Below are 16,569 nucleotides of genomic sequence, written 5' to 3' on the forward strand. Positions count from 1 at the left end.
TTCTGTTCTCAACTTCCGTCAGTGGATTTAAACTTCCACCGGAAGTCTGCTCGTCCTCTTCTACCAGGCCGATCCAACATGGTGGGTATATTCAACATGTCGATCCGAGCTATCTAAACTAATCCTGCCTTTTTAGCGGTTTATATTCCGCAGTCATTTCATCCATGAAGACCGGACAATTTACTTTATCTGATAATGGCAGTATTGGTGTTAGATGACACAAACTGTGCGTTTTATTTGCAGTGTTTTAGCGCAGAACTGCGGCTAACAGAGGAAGCGGAGTGGAGCCGCTTACGAGCTGAATGAGCTGCTGCTCTTATTTGTGTTTTATCGGTTTAATTGGACGGAAACAAAAGAATAATGCCGTTATTCTCTGTGTTTGAATGGGAACCCTGAAAGTGTTCAAAATACCTAATAAATGGCGCTTAGCGTTAGCTAGCTGTGTAGGCTAAACCGGGAGCTAGCTTCACTGCAGTGAACGCAGCTAGCCGTGCTTCTGTCCGAGGGTTCGTCTGATTTAGTGACCGGAGCAGCGGCGTGTGGATCAGGGTGAACTTAGCCCTTCATCCACGAGGCTGCTGCAGAATCGAACCGGCTCCAAATAATTTGTAATGAATAAATTTCTTTTGACTTGCCAGGAAATTCATAGCTGGTGGTCTTCGTGCAGATTCAGATGGATTTATAGTTAGCTTATATCAAACCTGCCTTCTTGGAGAACTAAGGATATTTGTATTGCTGTTATATTGATCAGGGTCCACATTTCATGACTTAAAGTGATTGAAAATAAAACCAGTCTGGCTCTAAACGTGATGTTACACTGATCGTGATGTTAAATTGTGGTCTGCTTGCAGGGACGAGTCAGGACCAAGACGGTGAAAAAGGCCGCCAGGGTCATCATCGAGAAATACTACACCCGGCTGGGCAGCGACTTCCACACCAACAAGAGGGTGTGCGAGGAGATCGCCATCATCCCCAGCAAGAAGCTCCGCAACAAGATCGCCGGGTGAGCACATGGCGCCGTTTGTCGACACTGTCTGCCGTCCTGTATCGAAAGTGATCATGGCGTCCTCGTCGTCAGGTCATTGATAGTGCAGGAAGATGAAGCTGCGAGCCTTTCCCGTGTTTGAAGGACTCTGTTCCTCTCAGACCCTGATGCTCGCAGACACTTCAGTACGTTTACCTCAGTGTTTGACCACACGTCTGTTAGTCACTCAGCTACAGCTAAAATAATGCACGATGCATTTCTGTACATCCGCTTCATCGTGCCTGAGCAGGCAGCTCCAGCCAGGAGCTCTGAACAGGTAAATTCAGTGTCTGTAGAGCACACCTGCAGGTTCAGGTGCTTTGTGGTCAGATACTCAGCTGTCAGTGAAGCAGTCACTGACGGTGAAACTCAGGCCCCCCAGCCTCAGACAGGTCGTATGAATGTTCAGTGTCTGCTCGTGTCTTATGTTGGTCTGCACTCGCCAGACGCTGACATTTACCTACTTCCTGTTTGACGCCACATCAGAGCTGCCGTTCATGTCTCTGGTGCTGACCACTGTCCTGCAGGTATGTGACGCATCTGATGAAGAGGATCCAGAGGGGTCCAGTCAGAGGAATCTCCATCAAACTGCAGGAGGAGGAGAGAGAGAGGAGGGACAACTACGTACCAGAGGTCAGTGAAGGCACCACCGCATGCAGAAATACCCTGAAGTGAACTCAGTCTTGCTGGCTGTCCTCTGATTGGAGGAGTTCATCAGTGAACGTGGAGGCGGTTGAACTGGGGGTGGACTGGTGTTGACTGGGATGTGCTGAGAGGTCGGACACATCGACCTTTGTACTGTTCAGTGAAACTAAACCCAGAACTCAGCAGAAAGTCCTCCAGTGAGACTAAGGCTTTGGTGACAGAGACAGACAACCGCGAGACAGAGAGCACGAGACAGACAGCTGCAAGACAGAGAGCCATGGGACAGACAGCTGCGAGACAGACAGCCGCGAGACAGAGAGCATGAGACAGAGAGCATGAGACAGCCGCGAGACAGAGAGCCGTGAGACAGAGAGCACGAGACAGACAGCTGCAAGACAGAGAGCCACGGGACAGACAGCTGCGAGACAGAGAGCGCGAGACAGAGAGCATGAGACAGAGAGCATGAGACAGCTGCGAGACAGAGAGCCGTGAGACAGAGAGCACGAGACAGACAGCTGCAAGACAGAGAGCCATGGGACAGACACCCGCGAGACAGAGAGACAGAGTCGTGAGACAGAGAGCCACGGGACAGAGAGCTGTGAGACGTTGATGTTTGCTTATTATTTTTTGAGCTGAGCTTTGTCGTGGGGGTGTTGTAGAGCTGAATGAACCAGATATTTAAGGGGGGGGGGTTAGTTAGTCAGCACACCCAAAACCTCCAATAACCCATTGATGATAATCAATAAATAATCATTCTTCTGCCGCGTGTTATCGATCGGGGTGATTGACATTTGTGTGGACATGGTTTGGACAGCTGAGGCTGTGTCCGCTCTGGTCTCTGCTGGGTCCAGCTGTTTGACTGTGGACAGGTGTGTTTCATTGGTCACCTTCTCTTCGCTGTAGTTTGGGTGGAGAAGGAAAGCACCTGCTCACCTTCTGCTTCTGGCTGAAGTCTGACGGAGAAGCTTTAGCTCAGGCAGCAGGTGTTTGTCTGCACAGTGAGCAGACCGCCGTCTGTCCAAAGGTCCCGCTGTCCTCTTGTCCACTCTTCTTCACTTCCTCTCTGTTTGTCTGTTTTGTCCTCCACCCTCCATAAATCTGTTATTCTGCGGTCTTGTGGTCACGGGTGTGTTTGACAGCAGCTTCGAACACGCCTCAGCCAATCACAGTCACTGTTTATAAAGCATGTTTTTACTCGTTGACCTGTTGATAAACGCTTTGTTTACTAATGACTGCATCGTTTTTGTTTGTTGTGCTGGTATCAGTGAGCTGACGCAGCACAGGTGAACCTTTGTGTCTGCTCGCTCAGTGTTGGACATGTCTTGGTGTCTCCTGTATCGAAAGTGATCATGGCGTCCTCGTCGTCAGGTCATTGATAGTGCAGGTAGAGGAAGCTGAGGGCCTTTCCCGTGTTCGGAGGACTCTTCCTCTTGAACCCTGGAGCTCTCAGACAAACCTCCATCCACTGAAACGTGTGAAGGTGGAGGCGGGCGGATGCTGCTGCTGCTCACTGTGACAGGTGCTGCATGTCTAACTGCTCTGTGCTCACCTGTCCAGGTGTCTGCTCTGGACCAGGAGCTCATCGAAGTTGATCCCGACACCAAGGAGATGCTGAAGCTGCTGGTAAGTCTGACTGTGGCTGGTACAAGTACTTCTACTGGAGTGTTTCAGTATTGATACTCACTCACTGTACTGCGTTTATCTGACAGCTTCAGTTACTGAGCAGAATGTTTGAAATGAGAGTACAAATACATGAGTGTAGTAAAGTAAACAGTACATGAAAGAAGTAGTACTGACTCTACTGCAGCTGTTACACAGTGAGTACTTTTACTTTGATACTTTGAATTAACATAGAATGCAGGACTGTTACTGTAAGAGTATTTTTAAAGTGTGGTATTACTACTTTTACTGAAGTACCATATCTGAATACCTCTTGTACTGCTGATGGCTCCAGGTATTAGTACCTCATTGCAGTAGCATGATGAGCTTTAAGGTCGCTGATGGCGTGAAAGATGAAGGTCAGCGGCTCGTATTTCTTTCCTGTTTGTTCAGTCTGAGCCTTCCAATCAGAACCTGTGAATGAGACCAAACAGACGTTTGATTGGCTGAAAGCTGCTGCCTCAGAGCAGCGTGACACTGACTTATTCCCAGTAAACTGGGACATTTAACCGGAGGAGAATCTGACTTCAGATCAGCCTTAACGTGGTCGAGTCATCTGGCTCAGAGCTTCTGAACGCTCAGCTGTTGTCAGTGTTTTGGGAGATTTTCCCGCCGTCCTGTATCGAAAGTGATCATGGCGTCCTCGTCGTCAGGTCATTGATAGTGCAGGCAGATGAAGCTGGGGGCCTTTCCCGTGTTTGGAGGACCCTCCGTTCCTCTCAGACCCTGATGCCCTCACACAGCTCCGCCTCTGAATGTGCTCTTGTCTCTGTGGACTCTGCTCGTCCTCTCAGCCCTGTCTCTCTGCTCCGCAGGACTTCGGCAGTCTGTCCAACCTGCAGGTGACCCAGCCCACCGTCGGCATGAACTTCAAGCAGCCCCGCGGAGTGTAGACGTCTGTAAAGTAGCTTCCTAATAAAACCCTTTGGACAAAAACCTGCTGTGCCCGACTGCTGATTGGTGGACGCCTCAGTTTTCCATGTTTAACCCCCCACACTCACCTGAGGACAGACGGTGTGAGACAGGTGAAGCGTGTCTGAATAAATGAGCAGAACAGTAATTGGTCCTGGTTATTGATCTCACACACACACACACACACACACACCTTCACTCGAGGAAGAGCAGGTGTTTCCTCCTCCTCGTCTACATGTCGTATCCAGACGTTTGTTTGCTTTCATCACCTGCTCAGTGAGTCTCACACCTGCTGGAAACAGGCTTTAAATAACTGGTTCTGACTGTCCGCTCATCAGCCAATCAGCTCGCAGTCATCAGCCAATCAGCTCGCAGTCATCAGCCAATCAGCTCGCAGTCATCAGCCAATCAGCTCGCAGTCATCAGCCAATCAGCTCGTTCTTACTCCAAGACTTTATTCTGCAGCCGCTGACGTTTCAGGGCAGGAACAGGAAGTGACATCGTGTCGAGTGGTGTTAGTCAGAGATCAGTCTGAGCCTGTCGGAAGAGAGAGACCTCCACCTGTCAGAGCTGCGTCAGGTGAGGGTGGAGGAGTCGCTGTAGGCTGACGGAGAAAACAGGAAGCAGAGTCTGTGTTCTCAGATCAGAGTGTGTCCTGAAGGGGGAGCCAGAGGCTTCTCCACAGGGAGGCGCTCCTCCACCTGACGGAGGAAAAGCTTCGCCAGGGATTCAGATTCTCCTCACAGATTCACATTAGATTCACATTAGATTCACATTAGATTCAGACTGTAATGAGAATCAACAGACGTGCGGGTGAATGCGTTTAATTCAGACTGGACACAAAGCTCGGTGAGGTTTGATTGGCTCTAACTACGTCACATGGTCGTACAGTGGAAACAGTGGAAACAGACTCGCGGCCGTTTGCTCATAAGCACTTCAGCAGGAAGAAGTTGCAGAAAGCTCCTCGGGGGCAGTCGCACATCTTCCCGATCCTGGATCCTTTCCTGACGGCGCAGTGCTCGCCCAGGTCACACTGGCAACAGGAAGTACACAGTTAGCCTCCGAGCACCCCCCCGACACGTACAAATACTGCATGTACACGTGTTTCTGACACACACCTGAGCAGCTGCTGAGAGGTCCAGCTGTGCAAAGTACCTTTACTCAAGTACTGCCATTCTCAGGTACTCCCTGTTTCTGCTTCACATTTCAGAGGGAAATACTTTTACTACAGTACATTTATCTGACAGCTGCAGTTACTTCACGCTTCAAGTATTTGATGATGAAATATACTTCAGAACAACTTTGAAGCTGCTGAACTGCTGATGCGTCACTGATATGAGTTCAATACTGCGTCACATGATGTCCAGGTACTACTGTACAATGTCACTGCAGTGTGAGTACTTCCTGAGTACTTCTGATACTCTGTAATTCTTATGTAGTTTAACTTTAGTAAAAATACTGAATGTAGGACTTCAATGATGCAGTATTTATGCAGTAACCTCAGTATTCTCTTTTGAAGCTGATGTCAAAGATTTATTTTGAAGGGGAAATGGGAACATGATGCTTTTAATCTGAAAGGTTAGATATTAAAATATTCAATAATCAATCTTTTTGGTTTGTAGTCAAAGTACTAAAAAAACTGCTTTAAAACATTTTAGCTTCTGTAATTAAATCCACTCAGTGTCCAATTTATTAGGAACACCTGCACAGTCCAACACAATACTACTACTACTACTATTACTGCTACTACTACTGCTGCTGCTACTACTACTGTCAGACATTTTACTCAAGTAAAAGTACTAATAACACAGTGTGTCACAAGTCCCAAATTCACATCTTTACTTAAGTAAAAGTACAAAATATCGTACCAAAAGTAAAAGTACTCCTAAGCTGAACGGCCGTCTGAGGATGGCGTCCATCCTGCTTTTGGTTTGTACGTGTTGATGCATGAATGTCTTCATCACTTCAGCGCTGCAGCTGCTGAAGATGAAACTCTTCATTTGTACCAGAGGATCAATCGAGACTGATCAGTAATATTAAATCCTGATTTCATGAAGTACCTCAGCCGTGTACTGAGGTACAGACCTTGAGTAAATGTACTTGGCGACTGTTTGACCTCCAAGTGAGTCAGATCGTCTCAGTGACGTCACGGCTCAGACTCACAGACGGGACCTGTCCGTACTTCTTCTCCCACGGGTTGATCCTCTTGGTCTGAAGCTTCTCCAGCACCTCGTGCAGAGCGCCGAGCTGCACGCGCGCACGCACACACGCACGCACACACGCACACACACACACACACACGCGCGCGTTAGACATAGAGCTGACAGGTAAACGTGAAGTGAGGAGCACGTGATCGACGTCACTGCGTCACACAACAACAAAGTAACTGAGTACTTTTACTCAAGTAGCGTCCTGAAATATACACGTGAAGTTCTTTACCTGATTATTTCACGTCACGTGTTCCGCTCAAAGACACCTCAGAGGGGATGATCGATACTGTCCAGTTCAGAGTATTAGTACTGATAGTACTTCTATGCTGTGTATTGTGTGTATTACTGAAGTGTGAGTACTTCTTCAGCTGTACTCCTCGTGTGTTTTTCGAGTTTAGCTCATGAAGAACAAACATGCTGAGCTTCACTCATAAATCATCAATAACTCACCTCATTGATTCTCCATCTATGATTGATCAGAGGCGATAATGTTATTGATCCCAGAAACAGTCCGTGAGGCAGAGTTCAAGGCTCGAGTCACCGATTGTTCCTTTTAATCACCAATCAATCTGATCGATTGATTGATGGATTGATTGATGACGTGTTTTTGTCTTTCACATGTAAAATATGTGAAAATGAAGAACAGTTCAAACCCGAAGAAAAGCAGTTTTTAATAATATGAACAAATACTCCAAAATCATCACTTCTCTTACATCACAAACTGACTCGTTCAATGAAGATCTGACTAAATGTAGAAACATAAAACACAAACAGAAGGAAGCAGAAATCACCCAGAGACAGAGACAGGGGACAGGGGACAGAGGACAGGGGACAGGAGACAGAAGACAGGAGACGGGAGACAGGAGACAGGAGACAGGAGACAGGAGACAGAGGACAGGAGACAGAGGACAGGAGACGGGAGACAGGAGACAGACATGTTCAGTCACAGTCGCTGTGAGCAGGTCGGTCTCTTACTCACCAGCCTGTTGGAGTTGGAGTAGCGGTAGTCTTGGACCTCTCGCTCGTCCCTCTCGGCTTCCGTCCTCCCCGCCGGGCAGAGCGCGGACAGCAGCGCCGCGCACAGCACAGCTCGCGCCCACATGATGCCAAAAAACGGACGACAAAGTTCCGCGAGCTGCTTCCTCTCTCCTCCAGGTGTTTGTCACTCGCTGCCCGCTGCGCGCGGGATGTTTGCATGACCCGCCCCGCCCCCTCCAGCCCCCGGACGACGTCACAGATGTGACGTAGAGCGGCTCCTCGTGAGCTCAAACTTCTTTCTGTCTTTCTGGACAAAACAAAGATGGTGAAGGCGTCACTTTGGACTCATTGTTTTCACAAAGTTTCTGAACCAATCAATCAATCGATCGATGGATCGATGGAGAAAATGATCAGCAGATTGATCCAGAATGAAAAGAATCATTAGTTTCAGCTAAAATGAGACACACAATGACCTAAAGAGAGCAGAGACAAGAGGACAACAGACACGGGGGACACAATGATCTAAAGAGAGCAGAGACAAGAGGACAACAGACACGGGGGACACAATGATCTAAAGAGAGCAGAGACAAGAGGACAGCAGACACGGGGGACACAATGATCTAAAGAGAACAGAGACAAGAGGACAGCAGACACGGGGACAGATGCTTTTGGACGAAGTGGTCTGCTGATAAATGTCCTCCTGCCTGATAGCAAACTGAATGTTTCACAGAGTGAAGCTGCTGCAGAGGACGAAGCGTCTTCCAGTGTCCGTCCTTCATATCTAACTTGAAGACGCGCAGCAGAAATAACACCCTGCAGTGCTTCTATTTATACTTCACATCAGTGTGGAGGGATGAACGTATTAATGTCCCCAACATCACATGAAGTCCACTTAAACCCTTCTGACAGGCGGACAGCTGCATCTGAAAACCTGTCCTCTGATGGTGAACACACAGAGACATCTTTGGTCTCTGGAGGTCAGAACACACCAGGTGATGACGTTACCTCCATCACTTCAAGGTTCAAGGTTCAAGGTTCAGTTTATTTTACAAATCATTTTAAAATACAAATACAATTAACAATATACAGTAGACATGATCTTGTAAAAAAGGGTAACCCCAGAAGCTTCTGTAGCTTGTAAGCGGGGGCCCAGAAACACAAAAACAACAATATAGTATATCATGACAACAACAATTCCTATTTCTAACCTATCATCTAACCTAACCCTAACTCTCAGGTGGTTTCATCAGCACAAAAAGTCTATGGTTCGACACAAACAACAACACAAATATCAACACATCAGGCACAAGTACATGAGACAAAAAACAGCAAGCTGAGCTCGATTTAGACATAATTTAGCAGCAATTTTTGTTTTAATCTTTTTTAAAAAAGAGACAGTGATGCAGACTCTTTAATCATGCTCTCAACCTCATTCCAAGTCTGTGGTCCTTTAACGGTCACACTAAGACTTGTGCATTTTACTTTCCGTCTCTTTCTCTTTGTGAGCTGTTTTCCTCTCGTGTTGTATTCATGAGTGGGTAAAGAAATTGGGATTGGATGGCAGAGTCTGTCGTTGAGTCTAAATGCTACATCATACATCACACAGGCATTATGGAAAGTATTACATTCAGTGAGTTTCCAAAGTTTGTAACTGTAGAAAAGAGGATCAGAGGGGGCATTTAGCTTGGTCCATGATATTACTCTAATTACCTTCTTTTGTAAGGTCTTTAGTTTCTCAAGATAACTGGGATATGAATTACACCATATAACACTGCAATCGTTCAAGTGAGGCTCAAATAGAGACCGATACAGAGTTAAAAGAGCTTCAAGAGGAAGAAAATGTCGGACTTTACAAAATAAGCCTACGTATTTGGATAATTTCTTAGTCAGCTCATTTATATGTTTTTTGTAATTTAAAAATTCATCTATGTAAATTCCTAAAAATTTAGTGGAGTCTACCCTCTCGATAGCTCTACCATTTATTTCTATACACACATGTTCAACATCATTTCGGTTTCTATTTGAGCGAAATACAATGAAATTTGTTTTATTTATATTTAAAGATAATTTATTACACTTGAACCAGGTGTCCAACTTTATTAATTCTTGATTCATGAGATTCTGGAGATGACTTCCACACAGACGCTCTGCTGTCACTCATCAGGACAGAGTGGACACCATGAAGATCCTCTCAGTGCAGCACTGAAGGTCGTCCCATTCGTCTCCTGTGGGACAGTGTCTTCATACAGCGCCGTGGGACTGACCAGAGACACGAAGACAGAGCGAGGCCTCAGAGGTGGAACATGAGATGGTTCTGCAGTGCTCTTCAGGGAGGAGAGGATCCTTCACAGGTGAGCAGCTTCAGGTGTGAGTCTGCACGAGGACGCAGGTTTTTGTCTTCATGTCAAAATGTTTGAAAGGACAGAAACGAACTTCACCTTCTGCCTGAACATCAGCTGTTAGCATGCTAACATGCTAACAGCTGATGTTCAGCAGGTGTGATGCTCACCATGTTTACCATCTAGTTCACTGTGCTAACGTGCTAATTAGCAGTAACACAAATTAAAGCTGGGGTCTTTTATTTCTGCACGTATTTCAATAAACGTGATCGATTTGATGACGGATCAGATTAAAGTCACACGAGTCACAACATGAAGGTCTGAAGTGACCTTCATCGCAGTTGGACAGACAGACAGACAGACAGACAGATGGACAGACATGTCTATCCTTCTAGTTCTCATCTGAGACATCAGGATATTTTGTGCTAATTAGCGAAGTGCGCTAACGCGTTAAGCTAAAGTGGTGAACATGTTTGTGAAGGTTCTCATTGATCCAGGTCCTGCTGATCAAATAGAGGTCCAATCAAAGGACCAATCAGCTGAGAGGTTTCTTCAGTTCTGACTGACAGCTGGAGTCCCACCATCAGCCTGAACCAGGTGGTACCAGGTGGCATCAACGCCTGTGATACGACCTCTGTGAGGTTCGTTAGTGCTCTTGGCTGTGTCACGACAGTTGTTAGTCACCTGAGGCCAGGTGTAAAAACAGTGCATTGTCATCCTGATGGTTAGCATGCTAACGCTAGCATTTAGCACAAAGCAGTGCTGCACTCACTAGCTGTTAGCGTAGCTGTAGCGACTGTGTATTTATGAAACCATATTAATGTAACAGAGGACGTTTTTGTCTCTGCGTCCTTTCAGAGCATTCTTAAGGTGCTGTTAGCGCTCTGAAAGGAAACTGGCTGCTGTGCAAATCAGGTTCATTACATTTTGAACTTTGTGATGATGACAGACTTTTTATTTAGCACCACAAACTGAGCGGATTGTTATCAGCAGACATCCGGCCTGCAGAGTCAGAGCTGCACCATCTAAATCCTCCTGTTGTCAGCAAAGCATTAGTGTGAGAATAAGAGCTTTGAGCCGAAGTGCAGTCGCTGCTCGGCGTGCAGAGGACGTAGAGTAAATAAGGAAAATGGTGGCAGCATTAAAGCTCCAGAGGCCGAGCGAGCCGTTTGAGGAGCTCCACTATAAATAAACCCCCAGAGGGAAGTGAGGTAAGAGGTTTAGGAGCCGGCCTTGTTGTGCCCAGCCGCAGGCCGTGATTTGGTCTGATTGTCTCTTTATGGGATTAGCATGAAGACATGTCCCCATAAAGCACCCCATGATCCCGGCCCCCCCGCTCATACTGCTGACTCTTTGTGGAGAAGTGAGGATGAAGCTGTTGGTATTCAGCGACCGAGTCTGCAGCGCTGCATCTTTTGATCATTTCTTCTTCTTCTGTGGCTGTTTGATCCTCCGACAGGCTCGGGGCCATTCTTCTTCTCTTTCTATTGGCTCCGTCAGTCCACCAGCTTGAACTTCTGTATAACGAGGAGTGGCTTAAAATAAGCAGCCATGCTTGACTCTTGCATTTTATTTTTCATCTCAGGATTAGTGTTTGTGCAGTTTGCCTCAATCGGATCACAGCGAAGAGAGAGAGGGGGCTTCAAAGCTACCTCACAGGTAACCGGACCCTCAGCGGCCCCAAAGGCCCAGGCCAAAGAAATATTTCCCACTAAAGCACATAAACTGTCAGGTTTTTAGTTTTTTGGAGGGTATTTTGATCATGATAAGGGAGGGACGGGAGGAGAGCTGACAGGAGCTTCTTCAACAGAACCAGCCTGTTCAGTCCTTCCTGTCAGCAGTGGACATGCTGCTGTCCCGTCACAGAGGTCCTCAGGAGCCCCCCTGCAGTCCAACAGACCTGAGTCTCCTCAGCTGATCCAGTCTGCTCTGGTCTGTCCTGTGTAGTGCATTTGTGCTGTGAGTCCAGTCCAGTTCATTGTTAAGGTGAGCGTCCAGGTACCTGTGTCCCTCCTGAGTTCTTTCTTCACCTGGTTTGTTTGAGGGCCAACACAGTCCCACAGTTCCTCTGAGTGCTGCTAACTGGAGGAGATTCTCAGGTTAAACTGGTCCTGGTCTAGTCTAAAACCCTGACCCTAACACAGCCAGAGCTGGTAGACAAATACGGACCTGAGCTGGGTCACTTGTGGTCCTCAGGAGCCAGGACACACCAGTATGTCCACACTCGGCGTTGTCCCTGAGACGTGACCCACGCTGCAGATATTTCTCCATATTTGTCACTTTTCATTCATTCTGTGGTGCTGCTGTGATTTCCTGTCTTGTACACCGAGGCTACGAGATCTATTTGGAATAAGATGAAGAGTGACAGACTTTGCACCATCATCCTCCCATCGTCTCAGTTTCCCCATAATCCTCTCAAATAATGTCCTCTGCCGATGTGCAACAAAGCAAGAAATATCCTCTTATCAGATCGGCTAATGGCTTCACAGTGTCTGTTAATCAGAGCTCCTGACTGATGTGACCTGTGGCAGGCCAACAGAGGGTCTGCTTCTGATGACATGCAGGATGAAAACGACCACAAAGAGACACAAAACAGCCACAGAGACAAAACAACCACAAAGAGACAAAACAACCACAAAAAGACACAAAACAACCACAAAGAGACAAAACAACAAAGATGTTTGTATGATGTTTACTATGTTGTCTTTGCTGTCTTGTTGCTGATATTGTCTGTAATGTTTAGTATGTGTTTTATTGTCTTTTTGACTCCCTGCCAGGGACCACAGATGCAAATGAGCTATTTTAGCTGACTCTCGTATAGAACCGGTTCTGTACATGGTCCCTGTCAACTAAACCAATAAACTAAACTAAAAACACACAAAACAACCACAAAGACACAGAAAGTCGATGAGGTGCAGGCTGACCACAAAGACATCCCATCATCTCTTTTCATGTGTGGCCCCTGCTCTTATGTGGGAGGCGTGTGGGGCCCCTCACATGTAGGTGCCAGGGGCCCGTTGTCCGATGACTTTCTTTTTCTTTTATTTTGCAGGATTCAAACTCATGTTGAGACACTTTTGACAGACGGAAATCTTCCCACGCTGACCAGACAGAGATCCTCGAGCAGCCATCGTGCAGGGGAAGAGGATTTATGTTCATGAATCCCTTAAATTTAGGAGGGAAAATGTCCGTCCAGCCAGCAGCAGCTTAACGCGTCGTCTGAACATCCTTCAGGCTGACAGGAGCTTCTGTGGACTCAGCAGCAGACGTAAAGCTGCTGATCCAGGCTCACCAGAGGAGACGCGCCATGAAAAATGACTTCAGATCGCAGCACAGACCAGGATGAAGACGCTTTCGGTCCAGCCTGAACACAAACTCCACGGTGAGTCTTACATAACGCTCTGAGCCACAGCAAAAACAAACTTCACTGTTTCCTGACGGCACAAACTTAGTTTGAGCCTGAATCTAAAATCAGACTCAGGCGCTTCATAAGGCTGTGATGTTTGAGAGCGAGTCATTATCGGCCCACGCTTTGATGTCCGCTCAGATGCTGATGATCCAGAGGAGATCTCGTCTCTTTGAAGCTTTGGAGCTTTAAGTCAGGATCCGGCCTCATTAGCGCTCGGCTAATTCACGGCAGTCCTCTGATTCTGTGGCTGATGACTGATGCTAATGAGACTTCACACACGTTCACAGTCAAGACTGGAAACGCTGCTGCACCACACGGGGCCCCGGGGACCTGCTGCTCCGGGCCGAGTGGCCCCGAGGACCTTCCAGAGGAGCTCAGGACGTCAGGAAGTCTGCTTGGTTCACCTTCATCGTCCAGCCTTCCTCCTCTGATGTCATGACTGCCTCGTGTGTGTGTTGTTGGTTTTATCCTGTAAAACACTTTGAAAACTTTTCATAAACTGATGACAGAGGAGAAAATATCATACAGTACAATCAGTACTTGAATCTGAATACTGGCAGTACTTTTTCCTGATTATACTTACATACTTTTACTTCAGTGACATGTTCAGTACAGGACTTTTATTTTGACAGGATGTGGTATTAGTACTTTTCCTGAAGTACAGGATCTGAATACTTCGTCCAGCCCTGCTGACGACTCCTGATGATTCAGTTTACAGCAGATCAGACAGATTTGTACGTACTCATGTTGTGTACTGATACACTTGGACTTTAAAGTACACAATTCAACAAATACAGAGAATTCAGTTTAAAAGAGTAAATGAACAATTAATAAATCTGTTGAATGTGGTTTAAACGCAGTTCTTTGGCTCCTCCACTGTATGAAGTATTTATACTGACTGAAGCACGAACATATGAACAGATCTGTGACACGTACAGCTGCTTTAATCTTTAATTAATAAAGTGTGTTCAGTCTGGATCTGCAAAGGAACAGGTGACGGAGGAACAGGTGACGGAGGAACAGGTGACGGAGGAACAGGTGACAGAGGAACAGGTGACGGAGGAACAGATGACAGAGGAACAGGTGACGGAGGAACAGGTGACAGAGGAACAGATGACAGAGGAACAGGTGACGGAGGAACAGGTGACAGAGGAACAGGTGACAGAGGAACAGATGATGGAGGAACAGGTGACGGAGGAACAGGTGACAGTACAGGAACAGGTGACGGAGGAACAGGTGACAGTACAGGAACAGGTGATGGAGGAACAGATGACGGAGGAACAGATGACGGAGGAACAGGTGACAGAGGAACAGATGACAGAGGAACAGGTGACAGAGGAACAGATGATGGAGGAACAGGTGACGGAGGAACAGGTGACAGTACAGGAACAGGTGACGGAGGAACAGGTGACAGTACAGGAACAGGTGACGGAGGAACAGGTGATGGAGGAACAGGTGACAGAGGAACAGATGACGGAGGAACAGGTGACAGAGGAACAGATGACGGAGGAACAGATGACGGAGGAACAGGTGACAGAGGAACAGATGATGGAGGAACAGGTGACGGAGGAACAGGTGACAGAGGAACAGATGACAGAGGAACAGGTGACGGAGGAACAGGTGACAGAGGAACAGGTGACAGAGGAACAGATGACAGAGGAACAGGTGACGGAGGAACAGATGACGGAGGAACAGGTGACGGAGGAACAGATGACGGAGGAACAGATGACGGAGGAACAGGTGACGGAGGAACAGGTGGCAGAGGAACAGATGACAGAGGAACAGGTGACAGAGGAACAGATGATGGAGGAACAGGTGACGGAGGAACAGGTGACAGAGGAACAGGTGACAGAGGAACAGATGATGGAGGAACAGGTGACGGAGGAACAGGTGACAGTACAGGAACAGGTGACGGAGGAACAGGTGACAGTACAGGAACAGGTGATGGAGGAACAGATGACGGAGGAACAGATGACGGAGGAACAGGTGACAGAGGAACAGATGACAGAGGAACAGGTGACAGAGGAACAGATGATGGAGGAACAGGTGACGGAGGAACAGGTGACAGTACAGGAACAGGTGACGGAGGAACAGGTGACAGTACAGGAACAGGTGACGGAGGAACAGGTGACAGTACAGGAACAGGTGATGGAGGAACAGGTGACAGAGGAACAGATGACGGAGGAACAGGTGACAGAGGAACAGGTGATGGAGGAACAGGTGACAGAGGAACAGATGACGGAGGAACAGGTGACAGAGGAACAGATGACGGAGGAACAGGTGACGGAGGAACAGGTGACAGAGGAACAGATGACAGAGGAACAGGTGACGGAGGAACAGGTGACAGAGGAACAGGTGACAGAGGAACAGATGACAGAGGAACAGGTGACGGAGGAACAGATGACGGAGGAACAGGTGACGGAGGAACAGATGACGGAGGAACAGGTGACAGAGGAACAGGTGACAGAGGAACAGATGACAGAGGAACAGGTGACAGAGGAACAGATGACGGAGGAACAGATGACGGAGGAACAGGTGACAGAGGAACAGGTGACAGAGGAACAGATGACAGAGGAACAGGTGACAGAGGAACAGGTGATGGAGGAACAGGTGACGGAGGAACAGGTGACAGTACAGGAACAGGTGACGGAGGAACAGGTGACGGAGGAACAGGTGACAGAGGAACAGATGACAGAGGAACAGGTGACGGAGGAACAGATGACGGAGGAACAGGTGACGGAGGAACAGGTGACAGAGGAACAGGTGACAGAGGAACAGGTGACAGAGGAACAGATGATGGAGGAACAGGTGACGGAGGAACAGGTGACAGTACAGGAACAGGTGACGGAGGAACAGGTGACAGTACAGGAACAGGTGATGGAGGAACAGATGACGGAGGAACAGATGACGGAGGAACAGGTGACAGAGGAACAGGTGACAGAGGAACAGGTGACGGAGGAACAGATGACAGAGGAACAGGTGACGGAGGAACAGATGACGGAGGAACAGATGACGGAGGAACAGGTGACAGAGGAACAGGTGACGGAGGAACAGATGACGGAGGAACAGGTGACGGAGGAACAGATGACGGAGGAACAGGTGACAGAGGAACAGGTGACAGAGGAACAGGTGATGGAGGAACAGGTGAGAGGAAAAGGTTACAGGAACACGTGACGGAGGAACAGGTGACGGAGGAACAGGTGACAGAGGAACAGGTGATGGAGGAACAGGTGACGGAGGAACAGATGACGGAGGAACAGGTTACAGGAACAGGTGACGGAGGAACAGGTGACGGAGGAACAGATGACAGAGTATCAGGTGACTTCAGCGATCGGACATTTATTGGACAGGTTATTTCCAGGTTACAGTGAAAAGACAGTAAAACACTTTGTT

The 16,569-nt window shown here is 47.7% G+C and overlaps 3 protein-coding genes and 3 non-coding genes across 6 annotated transcripts in view; 4 read left to right on the plus strand and 2 right to left on the minus strand.

The window, feature by feature from the left end:
• The first annotated feature begins 41 nt into the window (after window positions 1-41).
• Window positions 42-4,264, plus strand: LOC139337656 (small ribosomal subunit protein eS17). Its single transcript, XM_070972349.1, has 5 exons — window positions 42-81; window positions 852-1,003; window positions 1,552-1,657; window positions 3,227-3,292; window positions 4,144-4,264. The coding sequence occupies exons 1-5, from the start codon at window positions 79-81 to the stop codon at window positions 4,219-4,221; spliced, it is 405 nt and encodes a 134-aa protein (XP_070828450.1). The 5' UTR covers window positions 42-78; the 3' UTR covers window positions 4,222-4,264.
• On the plus strand, window positions 1,041-1,165 carry LOC139338299 (small nucleolar RNA SNORA71). The gene has a single exon (XR_011602622.1). It is a non-coding gene; the product is annotated as a small nucleolar RNA SNORA71 (small nucleolar RNA).
• On the plus strand, window positions 3,000-3,122 carry LOC139338298 (small nucleolar RNA SNORA71). The gene has a single exon (XR_011602621.1). It is a non-coding gene; the product is annotated as a small nucleolar RNA SNORA71 (small nucleolar RNA).
• Window positions 3,944-4,070, plus strand: LOC139338297 (small nucleolar RNA SNORA71). The gene has a single exon (XR_011602620.1). It is a non-coding gene; the product is annotated as a small nucleolar RNA SNORA71 (small nucleolar RNA).
• A 784-nt stretch (window positions 4,265-5,048) lies between the features above and the next one.
• On the minus strand, window positions 5,049-7,610 carry cart2 (cocaine- and amphetamine-regulated transcript 2). Its single transcript, XM_070972495.1, has 3 exons — window positions 7,430-7,610; window positions 6,404-6,487; window positions 5,049-5,273 (listed from the first exon to the last, which is right to left on the minus strand). The coding sequence occupies exons 1-3, from the start codon at window positions 7,550-7,552 to the stop codon at window positions 5,166-5,168; spliced, it is 315 nt and encodes a 104-aa protein (XP_070828596.1). The 5' UTR covers window positions 7,553-7,610; the 3' UTR covers window positions 5,049-5,165.
• An 8,891-nt stretch (window positions 7,611-16,501) lies between these two features.
• The window catches only part of c10h15orf40 (chromosome 10 C15orf40 homolog), a 1,888-nt gene continuing 1,820 nt past the window's right edge, over window positions 16,502-16,569 (minus strand). The window contains exon 4 of the mRNA XM_070972746.1: window positions 16,502-16,569. This exon is cut by the window's right edge and continues 423 nt beyond it. The gene's annotated coding sequence lies outside the window, so the exon portion shown is untranslated.

The sequence above is a fragment of the Chaetodon trifascialis genome, chromosome 10 (assembly GCF_039877785.1).
Source record: "Chaetodon trifascialis isolate fChaTrf1 chromosome 10, fChaTrf1.hap1, whole genome shotgun sequence".
Lineage (NCBI taxonomy): Eukaryota > Metazoa > Chordata > Actinopteri > Chaetodontiformes > Chaetodontidae > Chaetodon > Chaetodon trifascialis.

What these genes read in the sequence shown, in the direction of transcription:
- LOC139337656 (XM_070972349.1), top strand. An exon ending in CTCCGCAACAAGATCGCCGG is followed by an intron (nt 1,004 to 1,551) that starts GTGAGCACATGG and finishes ACTGTCCTGCAG; the next exon opens with GTATGTGACGCATCTGATGA. An exon ending in GGGACAACTACGTACCAGAG is followed by an intron (nt 1,658 to 3,226) that starts GTCAGTGAAGGC and finishes TCACCTGTCCAG; the next exon opens with GTGTCTGCTCTGGACCAGGA.
- cart2 (XM_070972495.1), bottom strand. Translation starts at nt 7,552, where the DNA reads ATGTGGGCGCGAGCTGTGCTGTGCGCGGCGCTGCTGTCCGCGCTCTGC. An exon ending in ACTCCAACTCCAACAGGCTG is followed by an intron (nt 6,488 to 7,429) that starts GTGAGTAAGAGA and finishes GCGCGCGTGCAG; the next exon opens with CTCGGCGCTCTGCACGAGGT. An exon ending in AGTACGGACAGGTCCCGTCT is followed by an intron (nt 5,274 to 6,403) that starts GTGAGTCTGAGC and finishes TCCTGTTGCCAG; the next exon opens with TGTGACCTGGGCGAGCACTG.